The sequence below is a fragment of the Symphodus melops genome, assembly GCF_947650265.1.
Source record: "Symphodus melops genome assembly, chromosome: 15".
Taxonomy (NCBI): Eukaryota; Metazoa; Chordata; class Actinopteri; order Labriformes; family Labridae; genus Symphodus; species Symphodus melops.
The window spans coordinates 24,137,846-24,158,814 of record NC_136705.1 but is presented as its reverse complement, the minus strand read 5'-3'; the positions used below and the strand labels follow the sequence as shown (position 1 = coordinate 24,158,814).

Genomic DNA, 20,969 nt, shown 5'->3' with positions numbered 1-20,969 from the left:
TGTTCTGGATCTGGACCCTGGCCTCCTGTTCTGGATCTGGACCCTGGCCTCGTACTCCCTCCCCCCTCCGGGGCTCGGCTCGGACTCCATCTCCTGCCTGTATCAACAGTCAAAACCCAATTTAGAGGCCGTGGGAGTGAGTCAGTCGGCTTGCCTGAAGATTAAAAAAGAATTCATTTTCGGTAATCCTTGTTGTCTGCCAAAAGCGTCCTCCCACACACAACAGCCTGACGTTGTGTTCTGGGAAAAATCAAACAACACGCAGGAGGAGTGTGCCCACCTCCGCTCTTCCAAATCCTTATCACTCTTATTTCCTGCAGCCTGTCTCCGGAAAACAATTTGGTAAAGCTATGATCTGCTCTCAGCAAATCACTGGGAAGCAAGTGTCTTTGTTTAATCCCGATGAACTCTGGTACCAAACAGATGTCACAGGGAGGGAAGTTTAAGGGAAGCAGGAAGTCCCTGCATCATGTCCCAGACACTTCTCAAAGGTTCCTCACGCTGTCCTATATGAAGACCATCATCGGACCACGTCACGCACGGCCTGCTCCGACCTCCACCTCCGCTGCAGGACGTGTGGACAACAGGAGCCTTCCTGCATCTTATCCCATCTGCTATTTTGTAAAGATAACACTCGAGATAACACCTACACTGACTGACTGATTGATTGATTGATTGAAGACTTGATGCTGCAGAAAAGCAGGAAGAACCAACAAAACATGTTTTTCTTGCCTTTATATCAATGTGACATCTTATTGGATGATTGAGAGTAAATAAACTTCACACAGTCAGGTTGTGCAGCGGTCGCTTGATATAATATTAACAGCTGCATGTTTTAAAGTTTGAAACATGCTTTATACATGTATCTGAGTTCAGAGCCATCCTGCTGCCCGCTCACTCATGATGAATATCACCTGCTGCACACGATGTCCTGCTCAGGAGGCTGGAGGGAAAATGCCTGAGTGAAGTTGGACTGAGGACTTTTGGTCGGTTGTGTTCAAACGTGCAGAACACCGCAAAAAATATTTGGGAGTTTTGCATGTGTGAAAACATGTTAGCACAGAAAGTTTCAGCCTGCTGCGGTCTGCACTTCCTTAAAGATCAATGTATATGTTAAGAAAAGACAAATTAGCCTGCTACAGTTTTCTAACAAAAGACACCTAAAGCCTACGCCACCATTTAGGTCCACCTAGAGAACATGAAGTACTCCTCTAGGTAGGGATCTTACAGAAGTGACATTATTATTATTATTATCAAGACCCTGGTTCCTGCAAGGGAAGCACAAACTCTGAAAGTCCCCTGGAGACATTCTTGTCGTGCAAAAAAACCCAGCTTATGAGCGTCAGGAGAAAGTAGGAGATGAAAAGGAATGCAAGAGGTGAAACATGTCGCAGCAGAAATGAAGGGCTAATGGGAGTTCCAGCTTCCATGAAAAGCAGATTAACGCCTCATAAAAGCGTGCTGGCTTCTTTTAATGACCCTGAAACGAGGTATAAAACATGCTGGAGCGTTTATGGGACTTCTGTACTCTCTGATCTGAGTTCTCTCTTTCTCTAAGGGTCGACCTGTTTTCTGGGAAATGACTTGTTCTCCGCAGAATGAAGACGCGGCTGAAGTTTATGAGCCGAGAGCGTTTCAGGAAGTGTCGGCTTTGTCTTTTTGCACAAAAGCTGCTGGAAACCAAAGATTTATCAGTTCCGTTGCCACAGTAATACTAACATGGCCGAGTAAAAAAAAAAAATGGACCCGCAGTTCTTTGCTTTCCTCTGCTGTCATGGCCAAGGCGGCGTCCATCTGTGCTCGCCGCCAACACAAATCAGCTGAGGATAATGCAGCTGTCCTGCTGGAACACGTCACTCTCTCAGACAAGATCGTGATTCTGCAGAGAGGTGGACACAAGCCGGCAGGATATTTCTACTTCACTGTGCATCACAAACAGTGAGAGGCAGATGGGATGGGATGATCAGAAAAAACGTTGCAGACAAAAATAGAAAGCGAAGAATAGAAGCTGCAGGTGGAAACAGAAGCTGCTGGTGGCAGAGGATGAAAAGACAGAGCTGGAAAAAAAAGGCCTGCAGCAGAGAGAGAGAGAGAGAGAGAAACCCTCAAAAGCATTTTGGACAAAGTGTTTCTACTTGTTACCAAGCACACTGTCTTAACTCCTTCCAGCTCCTGCTTTCTTTAAATACAACTGAGTGCAACTTTTTGAGCTACTTTGGAAATAATGATGCTGTTTTCACCCCCAGGAGACATGAATAGCTCGGCTTCAGGCGTCACTCAGACAGCAATGGATACCAGAGAGAAAAGCACACAAACAAGGCGACAATTGAAATGACACAATAGAGGAGGATTACACAACTTTCAGTGGCGGAGCCAGCACATAACATGATCACGGGGGGGGGGGGGGGGCACGGGTCCTTGGTACTCACTGTACTGACTCAGGCGTGAGCTCAGTCTGCAACAAAACCACTTTGTGAGACTGAAAGGACAAGCTGATTTATTCGAGCTGCTTGTTTGTTTGTTCACGTGACACAAATATGCAAAAATCCTCAACAGTAAAAACTTGCATCAGGAAACGCAGAATGGTGCAACACCTGAGGCTTAATCTGAATCCTGGAGAACAGGTAAGTGAAGGGCAGAATAGGAGATAACACTGAGCGCAGAGGTTAGTTCATATACCTTTGTGACAGAGACGGGTCGCAGCTCTGCGTTCCTGTCAGCAGGTCGAGTCGTCGTTTGATGGCGGTCTTTGCTAATAGCTTTCATGACAAACTGACCTTCAGAGAGAAACAGACGTGAACCTCAGGAAACATGAAGGAATGTCAAAATAACTTGCCAACAAATTCCAGAGATATCAAAGGAGGATGCCCGAGGACTCACATGGGACCAGCTGATGCAGCGTTTTCAAACTCTCTGATTTGTTTGAAACGTCTCCAGCTTTACAGTTTAGCAGCCTGTGAGTCAAACTCTGGTTACCAAGTTACCCAGAACAATGCTCAGGAGTTCGACCTCCCAGCAGGGAACCTTCACTCTGTACTAATATGCATTCATGTTTGATCCTTCCATGGAATCCAAGATTTGATCTATATTTTATATTGGTGGGTTAAATGAGTTAAAGGGATTTATAGTGTTCACGGTTAAAGCTTGATTAACCATTTTAATAGGACGACTGTCCTGTCCGAGTGTACAAGCACTGGGGAAGAATTGATTTATTGACAGAAGGGCCCGAACACACAGAGACACGTCGTTCAGAAAGTGGAGCAGCACACTTCCTTATCCCAGGCGCTCCCAGCTGTTCCTCACCAGATCCTCGCAGGTGTTGTTGGAGAGGCCGAGGGCCTCGATTCTCTGAACGATGGGGCCCGAAAATCAGACTCCGCTACAGAGTTGGCCATAATCTCTCTGTCAGTAATACAGATGTAATACATCACATGACATACAATCGATCGAACTTCACGGCTCTGTTCACGTCGTATGCGCTCGACGCTTTGGGGTTGGAAGAACCTTCTGGGCCTCTGAAGCTCCGAGGACTCGCAGCCTCGGGTACTCTTGGTGGAAATGCAGCCAAAGTAACAAGAGTGTGTTTTTAGGACTTCACTTTTACTTTCATCTGATGTTTGATTTATTTTTCCTTTGCTGAATTTGTTCAACTTTACCATCAATTACTTCCTGACTTGCTGTCCAAGGAATGAAAACATAATTCTTGGTATCAGAATCAGCAGCGGCCAAACGCTGAGGTAAATATGACCACATGTTAAACACTTTGGGTTCAGACGGTTGTTGCAACACTTTTGTTTTTGTGTGGCAGCTGCAGCCATGGTTCGATTCAATAAGACACAAAGTAAAGCAGACTGGAGGTAATTTCCTGAAGGGATCATGCACCTGGGCCCTGCAGCACTCCGGTCAACCCTGCTTAACAGGAAATCTAAGAAGCTTACAAATCACTAATACCCAAATGGCCCCCAGGTATCTACAGTGGGAACAAAAAGAGCCTTTTCAGTACAGTCTGAGAACTGAGCAGGAGCAAACTAAAAGACTGCATCATGTAACAGACTTAACAGAGAGGCACGAGACAAATCAGCTTGTAAAGAGTCAAAAGGGTCACTTGGATAATTTAGAAAAAAACACGTTTTACTTCAAATGGCATAAAATCATCAGCTGAGAAAACGTTGGACAGTACAAATATTTAGTCAATATTAAATACTGTACATGACTGATCAAATCCCTACAAAAGGATATAAGCCTCTGATGAGAGGAAACATAAACAGTCCAGTTTGCTTTCAGCAGCAGACGCGTATTGTTCTCCAGCAACAAAGGAAACGGCTTCACGTCCCTTTACGCAAACCCTCTGTGGCAATCCACTGAAAACAAAAACCATGTGCAAAGGACGAGATATCAAGGTGTTCAGTTAGAACTTCAACGAAACATCGGATAGGCATTCAACTCGCAAAAGCAAAGTCCATGTGAACCTCAAGAAGCCCTGCGGGGTGAGCCAAAAGCAGCGTCCAAATAAAAGGTTGTTTTTAATGTCAAATTTCCCCTTAATTCAACCCAATTAACCTTTCTATGTTTAATTAAAGTAATCAGTGTGTTTATCTTAAAGTGACATCTATTTTAGAGCATTATTCCAGATACAAATTGGCATTCCTCTGGAGACCCCCCCTCCCCCCTTCAATGCAAACGCTTCATTTACAAGGCTCAAATTTAAGAACTTCATCGGTGCACACTTTGCATGAGTCCATCATGTCTCCAGTCTGCTGTTTTGGAAAGATCAAGAGTTTGGTGTCAGCAGCCTTTAAGGTGCGGGAGCGCAGAAAGTTTGTCCACTTTGCCCAAAGCTGCGGCGTTTTCCACTCCTTTCAGCCACTCTTTGCATTTCCTCACGACCGTCTCGTCCACGTCCCCGTCCTCTTCTTCGTACTCCACATCGTCATACTTGTATTGATCGTTGAGAAGAGAGATCTTAACGATGGCGGTGATGTCCTGCTCCGCGCTCTCCACTTTGGCCGCGGGAGCTTTGGAGCCTCCGTGCGTCTTTTTGGTTGGGAAAACTCGCCTGTGCCGAAAGTCCGTCGAGGCGCAGCACTTCTGCTGCTTGGCCATCATCTGCTTTTCTAGATTTCGTTTCTGGATAACGAGAATGGCTTCAGGGGTGAGGCTGAGGGTGAACTGGATCTCCTTCTTGCCGTCCTCTTTGCCGTGCAGCTGTCTGGCGGAGTCCATGGAGCTGGAGCGCCTGACTCCTTCACATGAGTCCTGAGGTTTGGGCACCGACAGCCAGGAGCATTTTCCCTGCGTCTCCTGGCCGGAGCCTGCCTTCTGAGATGGGCTTTTATTCTTCTCTTGCTGCGGGGCTTTTCGCCCCAAAGTCCTTAAATTTGCAGATGTCCAAGAAAGACACTGCTTCTCCTTTTCGGAGCCTGCTTTCTCCCTGCCGGATTTGCTGGTGAGATCATTCTGAGGAGGCACTACGTTGGCTTTCTTTTTCCCGAATAGATCCCTGCCGGGAGAGGAGATCCGCTGGCTGAGGCTGATCGGCGGAAAAGGCATTTTTGTGGCGGGAATGGATCAAGATATAAAAAAGTGCAGAAGAGGAAGCTCTGCGTGAAGCGACGAGCGGCGCATCATCCAGCAGCGCAGTGCACCTGTTGTCCGCGCTGGAGCCTGGAGAGTTCAACTGGTGCACACACACACACAGGCCGGCTGATTTATGAGCGCGCGGGCAGGAAGGCGTGGTCAGGGGGGAGCGAGCCTAACAAAGCCATACAAAACGGTGATGATGTCATCTCATCATTTCCAACAACTTCCTGAAGCGATGAGCCACATCCACCTCGAGCTCCTCACAGCGCCTCTCTGCTGCTCTGCAGGCACTGGACCATTTCCCACCACATCCACTCACGATAATCATCATTGATGAAGTTCAATCATCTTATTTTAGTGAATAAAAATTTTAACTTTAAAAGCAGAAGGGAACCTATCCAGATTTACAACAGTCTCAATTTGAGTATTTTACCTCAATTTTATATAAATCTTTGTATGAATATATGAGTAAAGCCTAACATTTTAAAATGTCACCTTCTGATAGCTGAAAGTTGTTGAAAATATCTCCTTAAACATGTCCATGTTGGGACATGGGGGAGGGGCTACTGCCCTTTGTGATGTCATGAAGGGAACATCTCCAAACGGCCTGTTTGAGCAGGCAGAAGACGGAGAGGACGGACTTTTCTCACCATTGGGGGGTTTGGAGACAAAATAGGGACATCAAATGTGTGACTTTTAAACTCAGAACAAAATCAGCAGCACTATATAAATATTAATATATATTTTTTCTTGGGTGGTGGGGGGGGGGGGTTTCACATTTCAACTCGTCTTGTATTTTTTATCAGACTCATCGCCTGTTAGCGGTCTGACATGATAAATGTACATTATTCCTCCTGTGACTTGCTCTCTGCTTTCACTCCTACAGACCTGATTGTTTCGCCCTGAAGGCTTCACGTACACGGCTGTAAAAACTCGGTTCTGTCCTTGGAGCTCGTGTAGACGGACTGTCCTTGAAGTGAACATGTCACTGCACAACAACACACTTAGATTTGATCCTCTCACTCTGCGACTGTCAATAAAGTCTCGAAGGTCAAATAACTCATGTATATGAATGGTTTGTCGTTGTTCTCTCAGCCGTGCAGACAATGGTGGGTGTGTGTGTGTGTGTGTGTGTGTGTGTGTGTGTGTGTGTGTGTGGGGTGTGGGGGGGTTTAAACAATCCAAAATATTGATTACCTTTCCTTTCTGCGATTTCAAGCTGACAGCTCCACAACTGATTGGAAGTGATTTTGTTCAGAGTCTAAGAGGAAATCAATATGTGCTTCCAGATGTATTGTTTTTAGATTATTAATTAGAAATTGCCTGAGGATGCTTACGACAGAGTGACTACAGTTTGAGTTCTATGAAGGACTTCAGGACGGGGGATCACACAGAACTGTGAACTTCTACTCCTCGAACCACATATGGGTTTCAACATCTGTATCTGACGATATCGGCAAATAATGTCGCATGAGTCGATGTGAGGAAGCGTTTACTGACATCTCCTGATTCAGAGAAGAAGTTTTCTTTACAGGACAGAGGAAGTCACCGGCCTGGATAAACCAAGCTCAGTCATGAAACAAACATCGGTATCATTAATTGGTTAAATTATATTTTCAAACAGAGGTATCGGCATTTGTCCTGATCGGTCTCTAACTGTTCATCAGATTTAAAACGAGCTGCTGAGCGGTTTCATTTGGGTGGTTTTGTTTGTGGGATCCCCTCTCCTCTCTGACATAACAACGGATTAGACGTAATGAAGAAGAAACAGTTGGTGGAGCGACAGCTTGCCGGGGTCGGGGGTACTTCCCCGCCTCATCCTCAAACTTCAAACTACTCAAACTTAATCCAAAAACGCCGGGCGAAGGAAAGAGATCGCAGAGAACGAGCACGCTCGCCGTCATCCAGCGGAAACATTTCATCCACCAGATTAACTGCTCAAGGATTTGCTCTGCCAAGTTTGTCAGACGAGAGAGGAGGGGAGATTTGACTTCTAATCCGACACCGTATTATACAAGCACCTAATGAAACTATTGGGGGGGGGGGGGGGGTGTTGTGATTCAAGCAGAGAAACCTCTGAAGTCATGTTTGTTGAACCTTTTGCAGAAAACCAAACTGGGAGCACAGGACTGTTTTGAAACACGACTATCGATGCCAAATTAAAATCAAATTTTTTTTTTCCTGCACCTCAACAGAAATCTGTGAATCGTCGACTCTCTGCGTGTCAGAGGTGATCTATGAGGAAAAACGCTTCCTCACATCCCTGACACAATGTGAACATCTGCAGCACAGATGGGGGGGTTGGCTGAGGTTATGAATCTTCCAGGGCAGGAGGAGGAGGAGGAGGTGGAGGTTGTCATGACAACCGCATCCTCAAAAGGCAGTGCCGTCATGCCGAAGCAATACCGGGAACCCGAAGCGAGCTACACTGGGTTATTAGGTCACGTCAGAATCACGATGCTCAGAAAAGCGTAATTAACGGGATCGTCTCGACATCTGGCCGAAAAATCACATTTAAAGAGGAGACGACGTTTTGATGTAATTTGATGATTACAGGGGGGGACAGGTGTGTTAAAATACACAAAGAGGATGAACAGACATGGAGCTGCTCCTTCTTTTCTTTTTCTTTTTTTAATCTGTGTGGCTGGAATTACCTCAAAAAGCTGTGGATCATACAGCATACACAGCAGAGCATCATCAGTGAAGCATAGCTGCATTCGCCTACAGGGAAATAACTGAGAGCATCTTTATACATCAGTGCATCTTACACACACACACACAGGAAGAGCAGAAAGAAAATGTGTTTTAATAACACGCGTGGAGGAAATCAGCGCATCAGTATGTAAAGATCATGGTTGGTCGTTGTGTCAACAGATCATCGAGAAGCTTCAGCTGTAAATCACAATACGGGGAAAAGCCAAAATCACGTCCCTGCACATAATGGAATAAAATCCTCTGAACATACAGTATAAGAATATCTTAAATATATTAAGCATTAAATGCACTCTCACTTCAATAAGGCAAAAAGGAAGTGTAACTGATTATAGGCTTAAAAAGGTGAAAATTCACAGTCTAAAGAAAGAAGAGTAAAAAAGTGGAGATGATGTGTACAAACATCGGTGCATATTTTACAGAGCTGCAGCTGTTTGTCTTTTTTTTTTTGTGCAGTTTGCATATGAGGACCAGTCTTCAGGTGAAGTGGGACAACATGGCGTCCTAACTCAGGCAGGTGGTGAAGCATTTCATCACAGCGTCTCTGCAGAGAGGGAGAAAAGACTCGATTAAAAACAAGAAGAAACAAAGGGGGCTGCTCATCAGGAGAGCGTTACTCAAAGATCATAAATAAATAAAGACGGGGGCAAAACGCTGTCATGTGTGTCAAATTAAAAGAGACAAAAAAAAGCACTCGGACCCTTTTGTTGCGAGGGTTTGGGCGTGGCCCATCATGAATAAGTGAGTGTGTTTTGGCGGCGGCGGCGGGGGGGGGATCAAATGCTCGCAGTGATGGGGGCTCCCTTTTCTTCAGGTGCACTGCTATGAGGGATGATGCAACACGAGCGATTGCCATGGTAACCACTCTCTGTATCCCCCCCCCCCCTCGTTGTGCTCGTGCTGTCGGTGTGTTGCTATGCAGACTTTTCAGCCTGCAGGCGGGCACGGTGATATTTTTTCGGTGAAGGAGGTGTGAAGCCCGTCAAGGTTAAAAGGAGAAGTGGGGGGGGGGGATCATGAGCAGTCTGAAGAAGAGGAGGAGGAGGAGGAGGAGGGGGGAGGGGGGAGGTCAGCGGTGCTACGCTTCATTCCTCCGGTGTATAAAAAAGAAACATCTCAACACCAGAACCCTCGTAGTCTTCCTCCCTTTCCAGCTAAATCTTTGTTTTTAGATCCTCGTGAGGCGCGATGCTATTTTGGCTCCACATGAATAAATCACAGGTCACATTTCTGGTTTAATTTCAGAGCTAAAGCAGCCCCCGAAGCACTGTGGGAAGTGCACACGCAGCAGGTTTCAGTACCCGATACCTGCCAGCGTGGGAGGATATAAATAACAACAAGGTAAAATACATTAAAGGATCAAGTCCGTGGACCATGTGGTGCTGCGGCTCGCCAGGTAGATCCGTTTGTTTGAACACAGAGGGGGAAAGAGGAGCGAGTCTTTGTGTTTATCTGTGTGGGTAGTAATCTTGGCCTGATCTTTTTTTGATTTTACGGTCTATATTGGATTGAACAGGTTAAAAAAAAGTGCAGTCTAATGTTTGTTTATTGTGTCGTCAGAAGCTCGGGGATCAAAATAAGCTGCTGCTCTGAGACAACACGGTAAACAATAGAGCGCTAAATGATCAAATCTAAATTAAATGAAAAATGGATTACAGTAAGAAGCTTAAGGAGACAATCGTGTGTTGGCAGGAAACATCACAACAAAGGAGCTAGGAGATAAATAAGTGAGCACGAGGATTTCAAACAGTCTCCAAAACAAGCAGTCAGGATCTGCATTTCCCCCAAAGGAATGTTTAGGAAGGCTGACCGGAGAGAAAGGTCTTTGTCTCAGCGCTGTGTCGGTGTCGGCGTTCAGGTTGGGGGAGGGGGAACCTGGGGTGGCTATAGGACGTCTCTCAGCTGTCAGAGAGGATTACGGGGTCGCTCGCCCGCATACACAAGGCACTTAGCTGTAGAGAGAGGGTGTGTGTGTGTGTGTGTGTGTGTGTGTGTGTGTGTGTGTGTGTGTGTGAGAGACGACCCCGCTTACAGCTGGACAGACAAAACAACATCACACCCCGTGCGTGCTGCAGAGAAAGCAGCGAGGTGGCTCACCATATGGGACAATTAGAGAGAGCAACATATGAGTTTAAGGAGATTATTAAATCTAATTTAAATCCTGTGTCGGGGTGTACAGATAAAATAAATAAATCTAAAATCAGCTACGTGGCTTTAATTTGGAACTCCTCCATGTTGCATGTTTTCCCAGGGAAAGACTAAACCATAAGAAACCCGACGAGATCTTCATCCCTGTCTCGACTTACTGTAGGTCTATAAGTCATCAACAGTCTGCACTGTGCCGCAGAGCTGAACATAAGCTCATAACACGCAACATAACAGCTTCATTGGGGGAGTTAACTTTCCGTAAATCTCCCTCAAAGAGCATTATTCCAAAAAAAAAAAAAAAAAAAGATTTCATTTAGATATCAGGGATAAAGTCAACGGCGTCACAGAGAGTGTGAAACAACAAGCTGCCATTTGTTTGACACTAAGTGCCTGCAGCAGTGGTCGGGGGGATTACAGCCATATGGTGGAGGCAAACAGAGTTTAGATGTGAATGAAAACATGTTTTTATTAAAGAGGCACTCACAGTTTGACCCCCTGAGTTGTTTGTGTGTGGCATCGAAGAGTCAAAGAGGAGTAAACAACATGACTGAGGAAGACGAGGATGTTAAAAGGAAGAAAGTCAGGAAGTGAAAATATATCTCATGAAGTGAGACATCTTGAGACCAGACCTCCGTTTAGAGGAGCAGATTTCATCATGACACCTGGATAAACTATGTAATGAGTTTAGACTGCAGTACCCATTTGAAACACTAGGAGTTACATACTGCTCCTTTAACAAAGCAACGCATCGGTTTGCCCACCGAACCATCCTGGGTCAGTTCATTATGAACTACAAAAACCTCCTCCTCACTTACAAAGCTCTTCACCACCTGGCCCCCACTTACCTCTGCGACCTCCTCCATCACTACAGCCCCTCACGCACCCTCCGCTCAACCTCTGCTGGACTGCTAGTCATCCCCACACCACGCCTCAGTACCATGGGTGCCCGAGCCTTCAGCTGCTCGGCACCCAGACTTTGGAACTCCCTCCCCCCCCACATACGACAGTCAGAGTCCATCTCCACCTTTAAATCCCAACTCAAAACCCACCTGTTTAAACTGGCATACTCACTGTAACTGTTCACTCCACACTACACCTGTCTTTTGTTTGTTTTTATGTTTGGTTTTAACCTAATGTATTGGTTTTATCCACTGTAAGGCGACCTTGGGTGGCTTGAAAGGCGCCATTAAATAAAATGTATTATTATTATTATTATTATTAATTCAGTCTGTGACGTCACCTTGAGGTCGGTGCAGACTTACAGACGATGACATCACGTTTTCTTACCTGGCAAAGGGAATGTACGAGATGCTATACCTGAAACAGAAGAAAGAAATCACCATGAGGGGACGCAGATTAAACATAAGTTAATAACTTGTATCATAAAACCTCGTTCTACGTTCAGGTAGCTCGTCCTACGTCGACCTCGGATGGTTTTGATATCCTGACTAATGTTCAAATCCACCATGGAGGAAACAAACACACGGTTTGCTCTCACAAACAGTGAAAACACAAGACAAGGAAGCCGATTGGAGGCTGAAGTGGTTGTCGTGTAAACGCGGCCTTGAACACGTCCGTCCGTCTTTTGTTTTAAGGTCAACATGAAGAATTTGAACAGAAATCAAAGGATGGTGTTTTAATATGACGGGATTGAGACGACGTCCAACAGATTAAAGTAAAAAAAAAAAAAACAGCCCACAGAAGGCAGGACTTTAAATAGATTTAAGGCATCGTTAGAACAACACAACAACATACAAGATACACGTTTAACTGCTGGATCCGGAGTTAAACGGTGGAGCGGAGGGTCTTTGACGCCGCACAGCGGGGGAGGGGATTAACAAAGCATGATTGAGAATGGGATGTACTGTAATCTTTGCACTCATGATAGCAGACAGATTGGGAGCCGATCATTAAAGGAGACACCCAGCGCTGCTAATGATTACACAGAAAGTTAAGCAGAAAAAAAAAATCCCCTGAACGCCAAACGCCAAATATGTTTCAAATATGTGAGGAATCTGGACCAGATGGGGAATGATTAACCGCCATCTTACATGACCACAGTGAACAGGAAAGCCCCGTCGGAGCTGGAACTATTAGCTTTGAATCATGATAATCAATCATAATCTCACGACTTCTCCGCTGCATTTAAAATAATCTACGGCTGAGGCCGAGCAGTGTGAGCATTATCAGACTGTATCCCACAATGCATTGTTAAATGTAGTGTACACTCACTCTTAGAGCAGTATTTACCATCATGCATTGCGGTTTTTTTGGTGATCATAAAGTGGCGTTTGGCTCGACGAACGAGAGGAGCGACACACAACGTTTCATATTTGGAGCTTTTTGATCTTGTTTGAATGGAGCGAGATCGTCAGCAGAGGAACGCTGGTTTGTGTGAATGATGAGAAGACCAGGATTGAAATATGTTCAATTATTGAACATTTTCTACATACAGATGTGATGAGAGGGGCAGAGAAGACTCAGAGGACGTCTCTCTCTCTCTCTCTCTCTCTCTGATCTGAAGTCTTGGGTCTGGACTTCGGTAGTGGAGGTGTTCTTGGTTCTGATTGTAGTCCTGGTATCTGACACACCGAGTGTCTGTTTGTGTATTCTTTCCAGGAAAACTTAACTAAATAAAGCTGTGGTGTCATCAGAGCTCCTCCTGCCTGCAGGTGTCTTCTCTGACTCACTGTGGTTCTGCCGCGTTTCGTGTTATGTGGTCACTTCACGGTCTTCAGCCCGCGGGCCGGACTTTGCCCACTTCTGTGTGGGTCAGTGACGCTGCACGTCTTATAACAGGACCGCCTTCACACAGACGTCTGAGTGCCGGCGTGGGAGTGTACGATGCCGCCACCCCCCCCTCCCCTCCCCAGCCCAGTCTGTTAAGAATGAGCTCAATATGTGTGACTTGTGGTTGTCATGGCGACCCCTTTGAGAACGGAAGTGAATGTACAACATGTAGGTGCAAGAGCGGTGTAGTTACGAGGCTGACAGAGCGGCTGCTCACTGATGCACTGACACTGTGTGTGTGTGTGTGTGTGTGTGTGTGTGTGTGTGTGTGTGTGTGTGTGTGTGTGTGTGTGTGTGTGTTCCCAGGCAGTCGCACACGGAAGCTCTTTTGTTCCTGCTGTGCAAATATGTTTAAATTAATGAACATACAAGTGCTGACATGCCCACACAGGTTTTATTCTTCACAGCGATGTTTGAACTGAACCCTCCCGACACGACGCGTCGTCTCCATCAGCTGCTCCGAGCGGGGCGCTGCGAGGCGGACGTTTAAGATGTTCAACAGGCAGCAACCGTGCTGCTGTGTTAACACCGACTCTCAGACAAACGTCACCTTCAAGGCTGCCACTTCTTTCATTTTCTGCAGGTGAGACATTTTTAAACTCACCTTGATCACATCGCAAACATCCGTTTATGATCTCAAGAGGCTTTTCTAGTTTGGCTAATCTTGACTGGTCTTGAGCTTTTCATATTAAAAAAAACCCACACACACTTTGGACTGAACAGTGTCAGGTCCTGTTGATGGAAAAGCAGCTTCACGCTGACCCTGGCACGTCCTCAGGGAACCGACCAAACACCAGCTACGTAGAGCAGGTGTCCCTGACAGCTTAGGCAAACCAGAGCCGATCAGTCTGATTACAGTTTGGCATTAAACGTGCACAAACATGGCCGTCCGTTCACTGCGGCAGCAGTAAGCAACGTTTAATCATCAGCACGTGAGTAACTCAAGTCACCGGAGAAACGTTCCTGATTACAGACGGACGGCTCTATCCGAGTGGGAGGAAGTGATGAGTGAATTCAACGCCAACTGTCCTCCAGCAGAGAGTCGGCCGAGCACTTACCAGGTCATGGCCAAGAACTGCAGAATACAGAAGATGATGGCCAGCCCCTTTTTATGCCACTGTGAAGTGAAACACGGAGAGTGTTTTAATAAACGCTGCACGACAACAATAAAGGATGAATGTGGCTTTAAAAAACGTCCGCACTTACCCAAAACACGGCACAAAGTGTGAGGACGAGGCACAGCTGATGGAAGGAGAAGGACAGATGATGATTTGTAACCAACAAAGAAGAAAATCGCGGCGCATTAAGAAGTCCATCAGAGGGTTCAGTTTACCGGGAATCAAACTCATTGGCTGCTCATCAACATTTATCGATTATTTGAGACAAAATGCAACACTGCAAATATGTTGGGATGTTTATTTTAGCTTCTTACTAAACCAACTCTGAATGAATCAGAGGGTTAATTTGATCTGCTGGAGCGATTTATTTACATCCTTCCTTTTAGAATAAAGACATCGCTACTATGAATTAACATTAAACCAAAATACTGAGTAATAATAATATCAACAATCTGGCTAAACTTCGGGTCCATAATGACAGATGAACACGATGCCTACCAGCATAACAATGGTGGCGATGAGTCTGGTTGGTTCGAACATGCGCTTCAGCTGTTTAAGTGGACCCATCAGGAAGCATGTGCTGGAAGAGAACACACAAGAAAAACATCAAACCAAACTCTGAGCACACATAATTATTAAATGTGCTGAATCTTTTCACCGCCATCTTCATTCAAAATGTTGCTTTAAAATATTGGTTCATGTTAAATCATGAGAATGAGAAAATTAAAGATGTATTTATCAGTCGTGGTCCAGATGTTGTTTTTTTAATTGTCCTCGTGACTCTCTCAACACGTACAAAAAGCTTCTGTGACATCGTAGCTGTGCAGACAAACTCATCATATCTGTGTCACATTTTGCATTTCTCGGGGTGTAAATATTTAACGCCGGGCTCTGTGCTGAAACCCTCCTACATGATGCATGTTTGACGTCAGCGACTGGAACAGACGAAGGCTTTCCCCGCTGACGAGGCACGGCGAGCTGAGTGGGTAGAGGGAGACTGTGAGGCGTCACATCTGTCAGATGAGACATCAGAGTAGTTTGTGTTGACGCAGGCTCTGTCTCTCTCTCTGCTCAGCTGAGGGACATTTACACTTTTTTTTTTTTTTAGCTGCACATGCTGCTTCTGCTGATTGGAGTTGTTTAAGCTATTACTAATATGATACTAATCACAGTCTCTCTTCTCTCTCTCTGCACTAAACTCACAGGTCTCTTGTATTGACGATACTTTGGCTCCACTGTAACATAAATCAGCTGATGGAAGAGTTCAGGCTGGGTTCTGTAAAAACATGTACCATGGCGCCTCAGCCCTGACCTGCATGTCGCTCTCTCTCTCGGTTTCTGTGAGAAACTATCCAAGGTTTACCAATGCTAAACACTGAAGCTACAGTGTCCACCACATGGTGACCTGTGTGAGCATCCACTGTAGACAGGAGGGGGGGAGACAGCTCTCTGTAATGATTAGAGATTAGACTGCAGTACACATTTTAAACACTAGGTGTCAGAGTTACATACTGCTCCTTTAATTTCCATTTTGCAGTATTCCTTTCTTGCTTTTATTGTCCGTCAACATCTTTTTTTTATATGAAGGACAGAAATAGCGGCACGTTTTCGAGGTACATTTGTTTTGTTGTTATCACGATCATGTCAGACTGATGATGACGACTCCTCTCTGCCGTGAGCCTGAAGCTGATTTACCATCTTCAAAATATGAAACTCCCTCGATTGGTAACCTGGGCCATGACAGACTCAGGTGACCCACTTTCTTGACGCGTCTAAACCCTGTGGACAATTGATACCTGAAAATAGACACCGACCTGTCTGGGGAAAAAAAAACCTCATCAATGGTCGACTGTCTGTCAGAGACGTCCGACTCTTTGTGATTATATTTAGACCACAGATTTAATTATCCATTTAGTGAGGATATATTTCAGTCTTACTTAACCTTTATGTTTGAAACAGTTTCACAAAGTTAGGATAAGACACTGAAGATGTCAGTGAGACAGAGTTAATTAAAAAGAGAGAGAGAGAGAGAGAGAGAGAGAGAGAGAGAGAGAGAGGTGCTGATCAAACCCAGTTTTAGCTACAAGTCCTTAAAATTGTTGAAACTTCTTCACGACTCTCATGTGACTCCAAAGACCTGTCGCTGTGTGTTTTAGCCACCTGTATATTTACGCTCACTCTGATTTTATCGTTGGGGAGTTGAATCCCGTAAGCCGGAGGACAACTTCTCCTGTTTGTCATCAATAAATCAGAATGAAAACATTTAGTTTGAGACAAACACTGAGTTTAAAGAGAGGGGAGTTGTGACAGTTTTAAAAAAAGCACCATTAAAGACGCTGGACTGATGTGCAGAAGGGCGATATTGGACTGGATGGTAAAAGTCGGACGCAGGTCGGAGCTGGACAGAAGGGTCCTTCTTACCTGAAAAGAGCCGAGAGGTTTCCTAGCGTGTAGAAGACGGCGAACAGCTTGACTCCACCTGGAAGGAACAGCAGAGCTGTGCCCTGGTGAAACAGGAAACAGGAAGTGAGTCTCGACACAGCATCATCACTCACATGTGAGTCAAAGAGAAAAACAATCATCCAAAAACAAAAGAAACACACTCTGCTTATTCTCCTGTGTTTTTACAGGACGCACAAATAGCTCCCCCTAGTGTCCAAAAAAAAAAAAAAGGTTAAAGGACTCTGTGCCTGTTGGACGGTGTGAGCTTTATAATCCTAACAAGTAACCCATTTAGATCACTTTCAGAGTAAAGAGGATTGTAGACACACGTTGTTTGAACCCTGTATCCAGGCAGGATCACCTTTGACAAGGAAGACGCACTTAGCACTTAATATTCAACATTTAATCAACCTGCTTCTAATAATTACGTTTTATAAATTCAGCAGATCCTGGACTTCTTCTTTGTCTCATGAACGATGAGCTCGGGTGTGACTGTAAGGATGTGAACATGGAGAAACGACAGAGACATCCATAGATAGAACATCTGATGTATGCACAGAGATCAGCTGATCTGTGAATTCGTGAATTCTCACCCATGTGGTTTCACGAGCAAAAAGCTGCGTGTGGTGTAACTTCCTGTTATTTTGCAACGGGCACCAAACTAACGAAAAAGGTTTCCACGATCCAGCCCGTCCTACCGACCGGTTTCTCACCAGCTCAAACGCTCCACAGCTGCCAGAACATCAGAACTCAACCGCAGGGCCACGACACAGACTGCCACCTCGACAGAACAGCACGCCACACGCTCACCTGACGCCACACGCTCACCTGACGCCACAGCACGGAGGCACAGAGCAGTGAGGTTCAGAGGAGTCGCCTGATCCCTGAACAAAAGGCCCTGCTGAACACAACAGACAGTGAACTTCTGTTGTGTGGCGATGCTTGTTGAGTGTTACGTGTATGAACTGTTCTTTGGTGGGGAATGTTTATCTCGTGGTTACACAGCAGAGTAACGACAATCTGTCTATCTTCAATCTGCAAAAATGATTTATGTTAATTATTTTAATTCTGCGTCCTAAAAGAACAACTACAAAGAAAACAGCTCTGCGACTGCGCTGAACCCTCCAGAATATAAAGTGGTTTTGTTTGGTACGGTGGTCGCCAAGAAACGAATCCTAAGAGGGTGGAAGACTCAGTGGGCGCCTTTGATTTGTGGCGAACAAAACTGAGAGTTCACAACGAAGACAGGAAGCGTGTTCAGTAAGATCTTCGACTGCACCGCTCTACTGCGTATGTGCCTTTGATTTTTCACTGCGGAGGTTGGGGGGGGGACCTGATCAGACCTGATTGACAGGTGGGCGTGGTGTAACGGTTTGTCAGGAGGTTTAAAACCCGTCTGACTCAAAGTTAGGCTGAGACAGCATTTCCTGCATGGATCAGGTGGGTTACATCACTCAGGCTTCAAACATTCATTCACAGGTGTGAGAGTGATTTGGGTGAAGATGTCCTGAAGACTTCCCAGCCACACTCTGTGCCTGGTGTCCATCTATAAAAACATAAACACGTCATTAAACCCATAAAACCAAGAACCTCCCGATGTCTGCTGTTGCTCCTCCTCTTCTTCTTTCTTTAATTGTATTTCCACTGCAGCAACATGCGTCCTTTACTTTCATCTTGACGTGCAGGACCGCAGGAATTCCTCTTGGTGGCAGCGGAGCTGAGCGAGCAACTCTGAACTCTTTTATAGTTCCAACAAACCAAACACAGCAGCGGAAAAAAGCTCTCTTTGACCACAGTGTTCCCTCTGTGCGTACGCTGCGCATTCCTAATGTTAGTGGAGATAAGACAAACATAAAAGCAGCTATTTTAAGAGGAGAGACACTCACGAGTATGGAGCACAGGATGCCTGCAGCGAAGCATATGAAGAACCATTTCACCCTGGTGCTGTAGCTGAGGGAGCTGGCATCGAGGACCTGGTGAGAACAATGGGAGGATGTCACGGGACAAAACCTAATGACCTCCAGAAACACTCAGACAACATCCGACTTACAGGTTCATCTTTAAACATCCACACACACACACACACACACACACACACTGCAGCTCTGCTCCGTACACTGAACGTAGGCAAATGAAGCCATAAAACCAAACGGTCACTGATGAATCTGTGAAGACATGCAGAAGACTTCAGAGGAGCGATGCAACGACTCACGATACGATATATTTGAAAAGAATCTGGAGGTGTTTGGATCTTCTCGTCGTGCTGTTGATTAAACGCTGCATCGTGTTGGTTGTGAAGCTCTCTCTGTCTCGTTGTAATATCTGCACACAGTTTGTGTCTTTCATTTTCTGTCCTTGCTCTAACAGCTATCGCTGTGGATGTCACAGCGACTTATTTTTCAGATTTTACTCGACACCTTTCAATGGATTTTTAAATACCTCACGGTTCTTCTTATATCCCTACTTCAGAGTGAAGAGATTAACCTTGCAACAAGTCACAAACTACCATCATATATCTGCAGAGTCAGAAGACACGGTTGAGTTAGTGACTTACCTCGTTCCCTCCTCATGGCGAAGGCATGTGAAAAGTATAAATACACAAATAAATATAAAGATTTCAAAGCTGACAGAAGGATGATATCGTAGTAAAAACTTTGAGATAAGAGTGTGGGTCCGTATCGCCCAGAAGTTACAATAGACTACAACCACATCATTGTTACCTAGCAACGAGCATTCTGCTGTTACCTACCAACGACTTTTCCTAAATTAAAGGATTAAGACAGAAATTTAAAAGGGAAGCTTACCTTTACTTTTTAAACTTACTCGGATAGCATGTTAGTGCCATGTTTTTTTATAAACTGCTATAAAAAACATCAGTTACCTCTAAAGACTTATTTATTTATTAATTTATTTATATATTGATGATGTGTGTAAATAATGGATTAGAAGACAGATAATTTAAAGCCACGGCTTTCAAGAGGCAGCAGAATTACTGTAGTTTATAAGATAGATAGGTTGATAGATAGATAGCTGGTGAAAGTGTTAAAACAGTATGACTTGCTTTTCCTCCAACAGATCGTAAATAATCTCAACGCCACACTGACAACAACAGCAACTATCTAAAGGACGTTCATCTACACAAGAGACATGCTGAAAAAACTTGTGATAACTTAGAAACAGGTTTATATTTAGTCTTAACTTCATCTATTGAGAGAAAAAAAAACAAGGTTAGCATTAGCGGCTAGCTCTGACAGACGGTTACCTGAGCCGTTAGACCCAACTCCTCGTTCTCCTCCTGTCCGCTGAGCACACGACGAAGCTTATCCATCACTGGAAGCTTCCTGTCAACACGCAGAAAGGACAAAGATGCACTCTGGATGTCTTTTTCCCCCACTTATACGTCCACTCGTTTGTTTCTGTAAGTTTGAGCTTCACAGCAGCTCGAAGTTTGACTTCCTGTTCGCGATGGACGATGGTGCCTTCACGTGATGTCGGAATAATTGGAAAAATTAGTTTCACTGGTCTTCTTCTTTTTGTTCAATGCTGGTGGCAACTAGCTTTGAATGCGCATTACCGCCACCTGCTGTGATGGAGTTACTATTAGGGAACATTGTTACTAATAGTTTAATACATTTTAAGACTAATTATTTCAACCCCACATTTTCTGATGCATTTTTCTGCACTTTGTAACGTGTATAAAAAATATGCATGAGAAATATTATGTTTCCATCAGTCTGAAACCTCTGACTGATTATGTCAGATTTTTCACATCCTTGACACAACTATTTTAGAGCTTTAAAAACATACAATGTGTAGATTTTTTTTGTTTTTGTAGCAGAAAGAACTCCCATGATTCCCCGACAGCCTCAACATCATCATTTGTTGTTGTAGTGATTGAGAGTCCCCTGGTAGCAGAATCTACATAATGTGCCTTTAATTTATCTGATTACTTCCGTATTTACAAAAGCCTAAACCTAGGCTAGTTTTACTGTTTAAGACTAAACAGTAAAACTATTGATTATATCATACTACATAATCATGTTAAACATCGCTGCATTATAACCACATCCAGTTAGACATTGATTGAGGGGATTTGATTGAAAAATTCAGATAAGCTTCTAAAATGGATGTAATTGGTGAGTTTGAGTTTCATGACGTCATCCTGAAGTACTTAAATGG

General features: G+C 44.7%; 2 protein-coding genes and 1 long non-coding RNA gene across 3 annotated transcripts in view; 1 reads left to right on the top strand and 2 right to left on the bottom strand.

Annotated features, from left to right (window-relative positions):
• LOC306836407 overlaps positions 1 to 20,969 on the top strand; it is a 124,030-nt gene that overhangs the window by 78,210 nt on the left and 24,851 nt on the right. The window lies entirely within an intron of this gene.
• Positions 4,113 to 5,698, bottom strand: prr18 (proline rich 18). The gene has a single exon (XM_079363464.1). The coding sequence runs from the start codon at positions 5,548 to 5,550 to the stop codon at positions 4,786 to 4,788; it is 765 nt and encodes a 254-aa protein (XP_079219590.1). The 5' UTR covers positions 5,551 to 5,698; the 3' UTR covers positions 4,113 to 4,785.
• Positions 8,371 to 20,292, bottom strand: sft2d1 (SFT2 domain containing 1). Its single transcript, XM_079363465.1, has 8 exons — positions 20,053 to 20,292; positions 18,677 to 18,763; positions 16,770 to 16,852; positions 14,847 to 14,928; positions 14,437 to 14,472; positions 14,289 to 14,347; positions 11,728 to 11,757; positions 8,371 to 8,836 (listed from the first exon to the last, which is right to left on the bottom strand). Exons 1-8 carry the CDS (start codon positions 20,116 to 20,118, stop codon positions 8,797 to 8,799), a joined length of 483 nt encoding a protein of 160 aa, XP_079219591.1. The 5' UTR covers positions 20,119 to 20,292; the 3' UTR covers positions 8,371 to 8,796.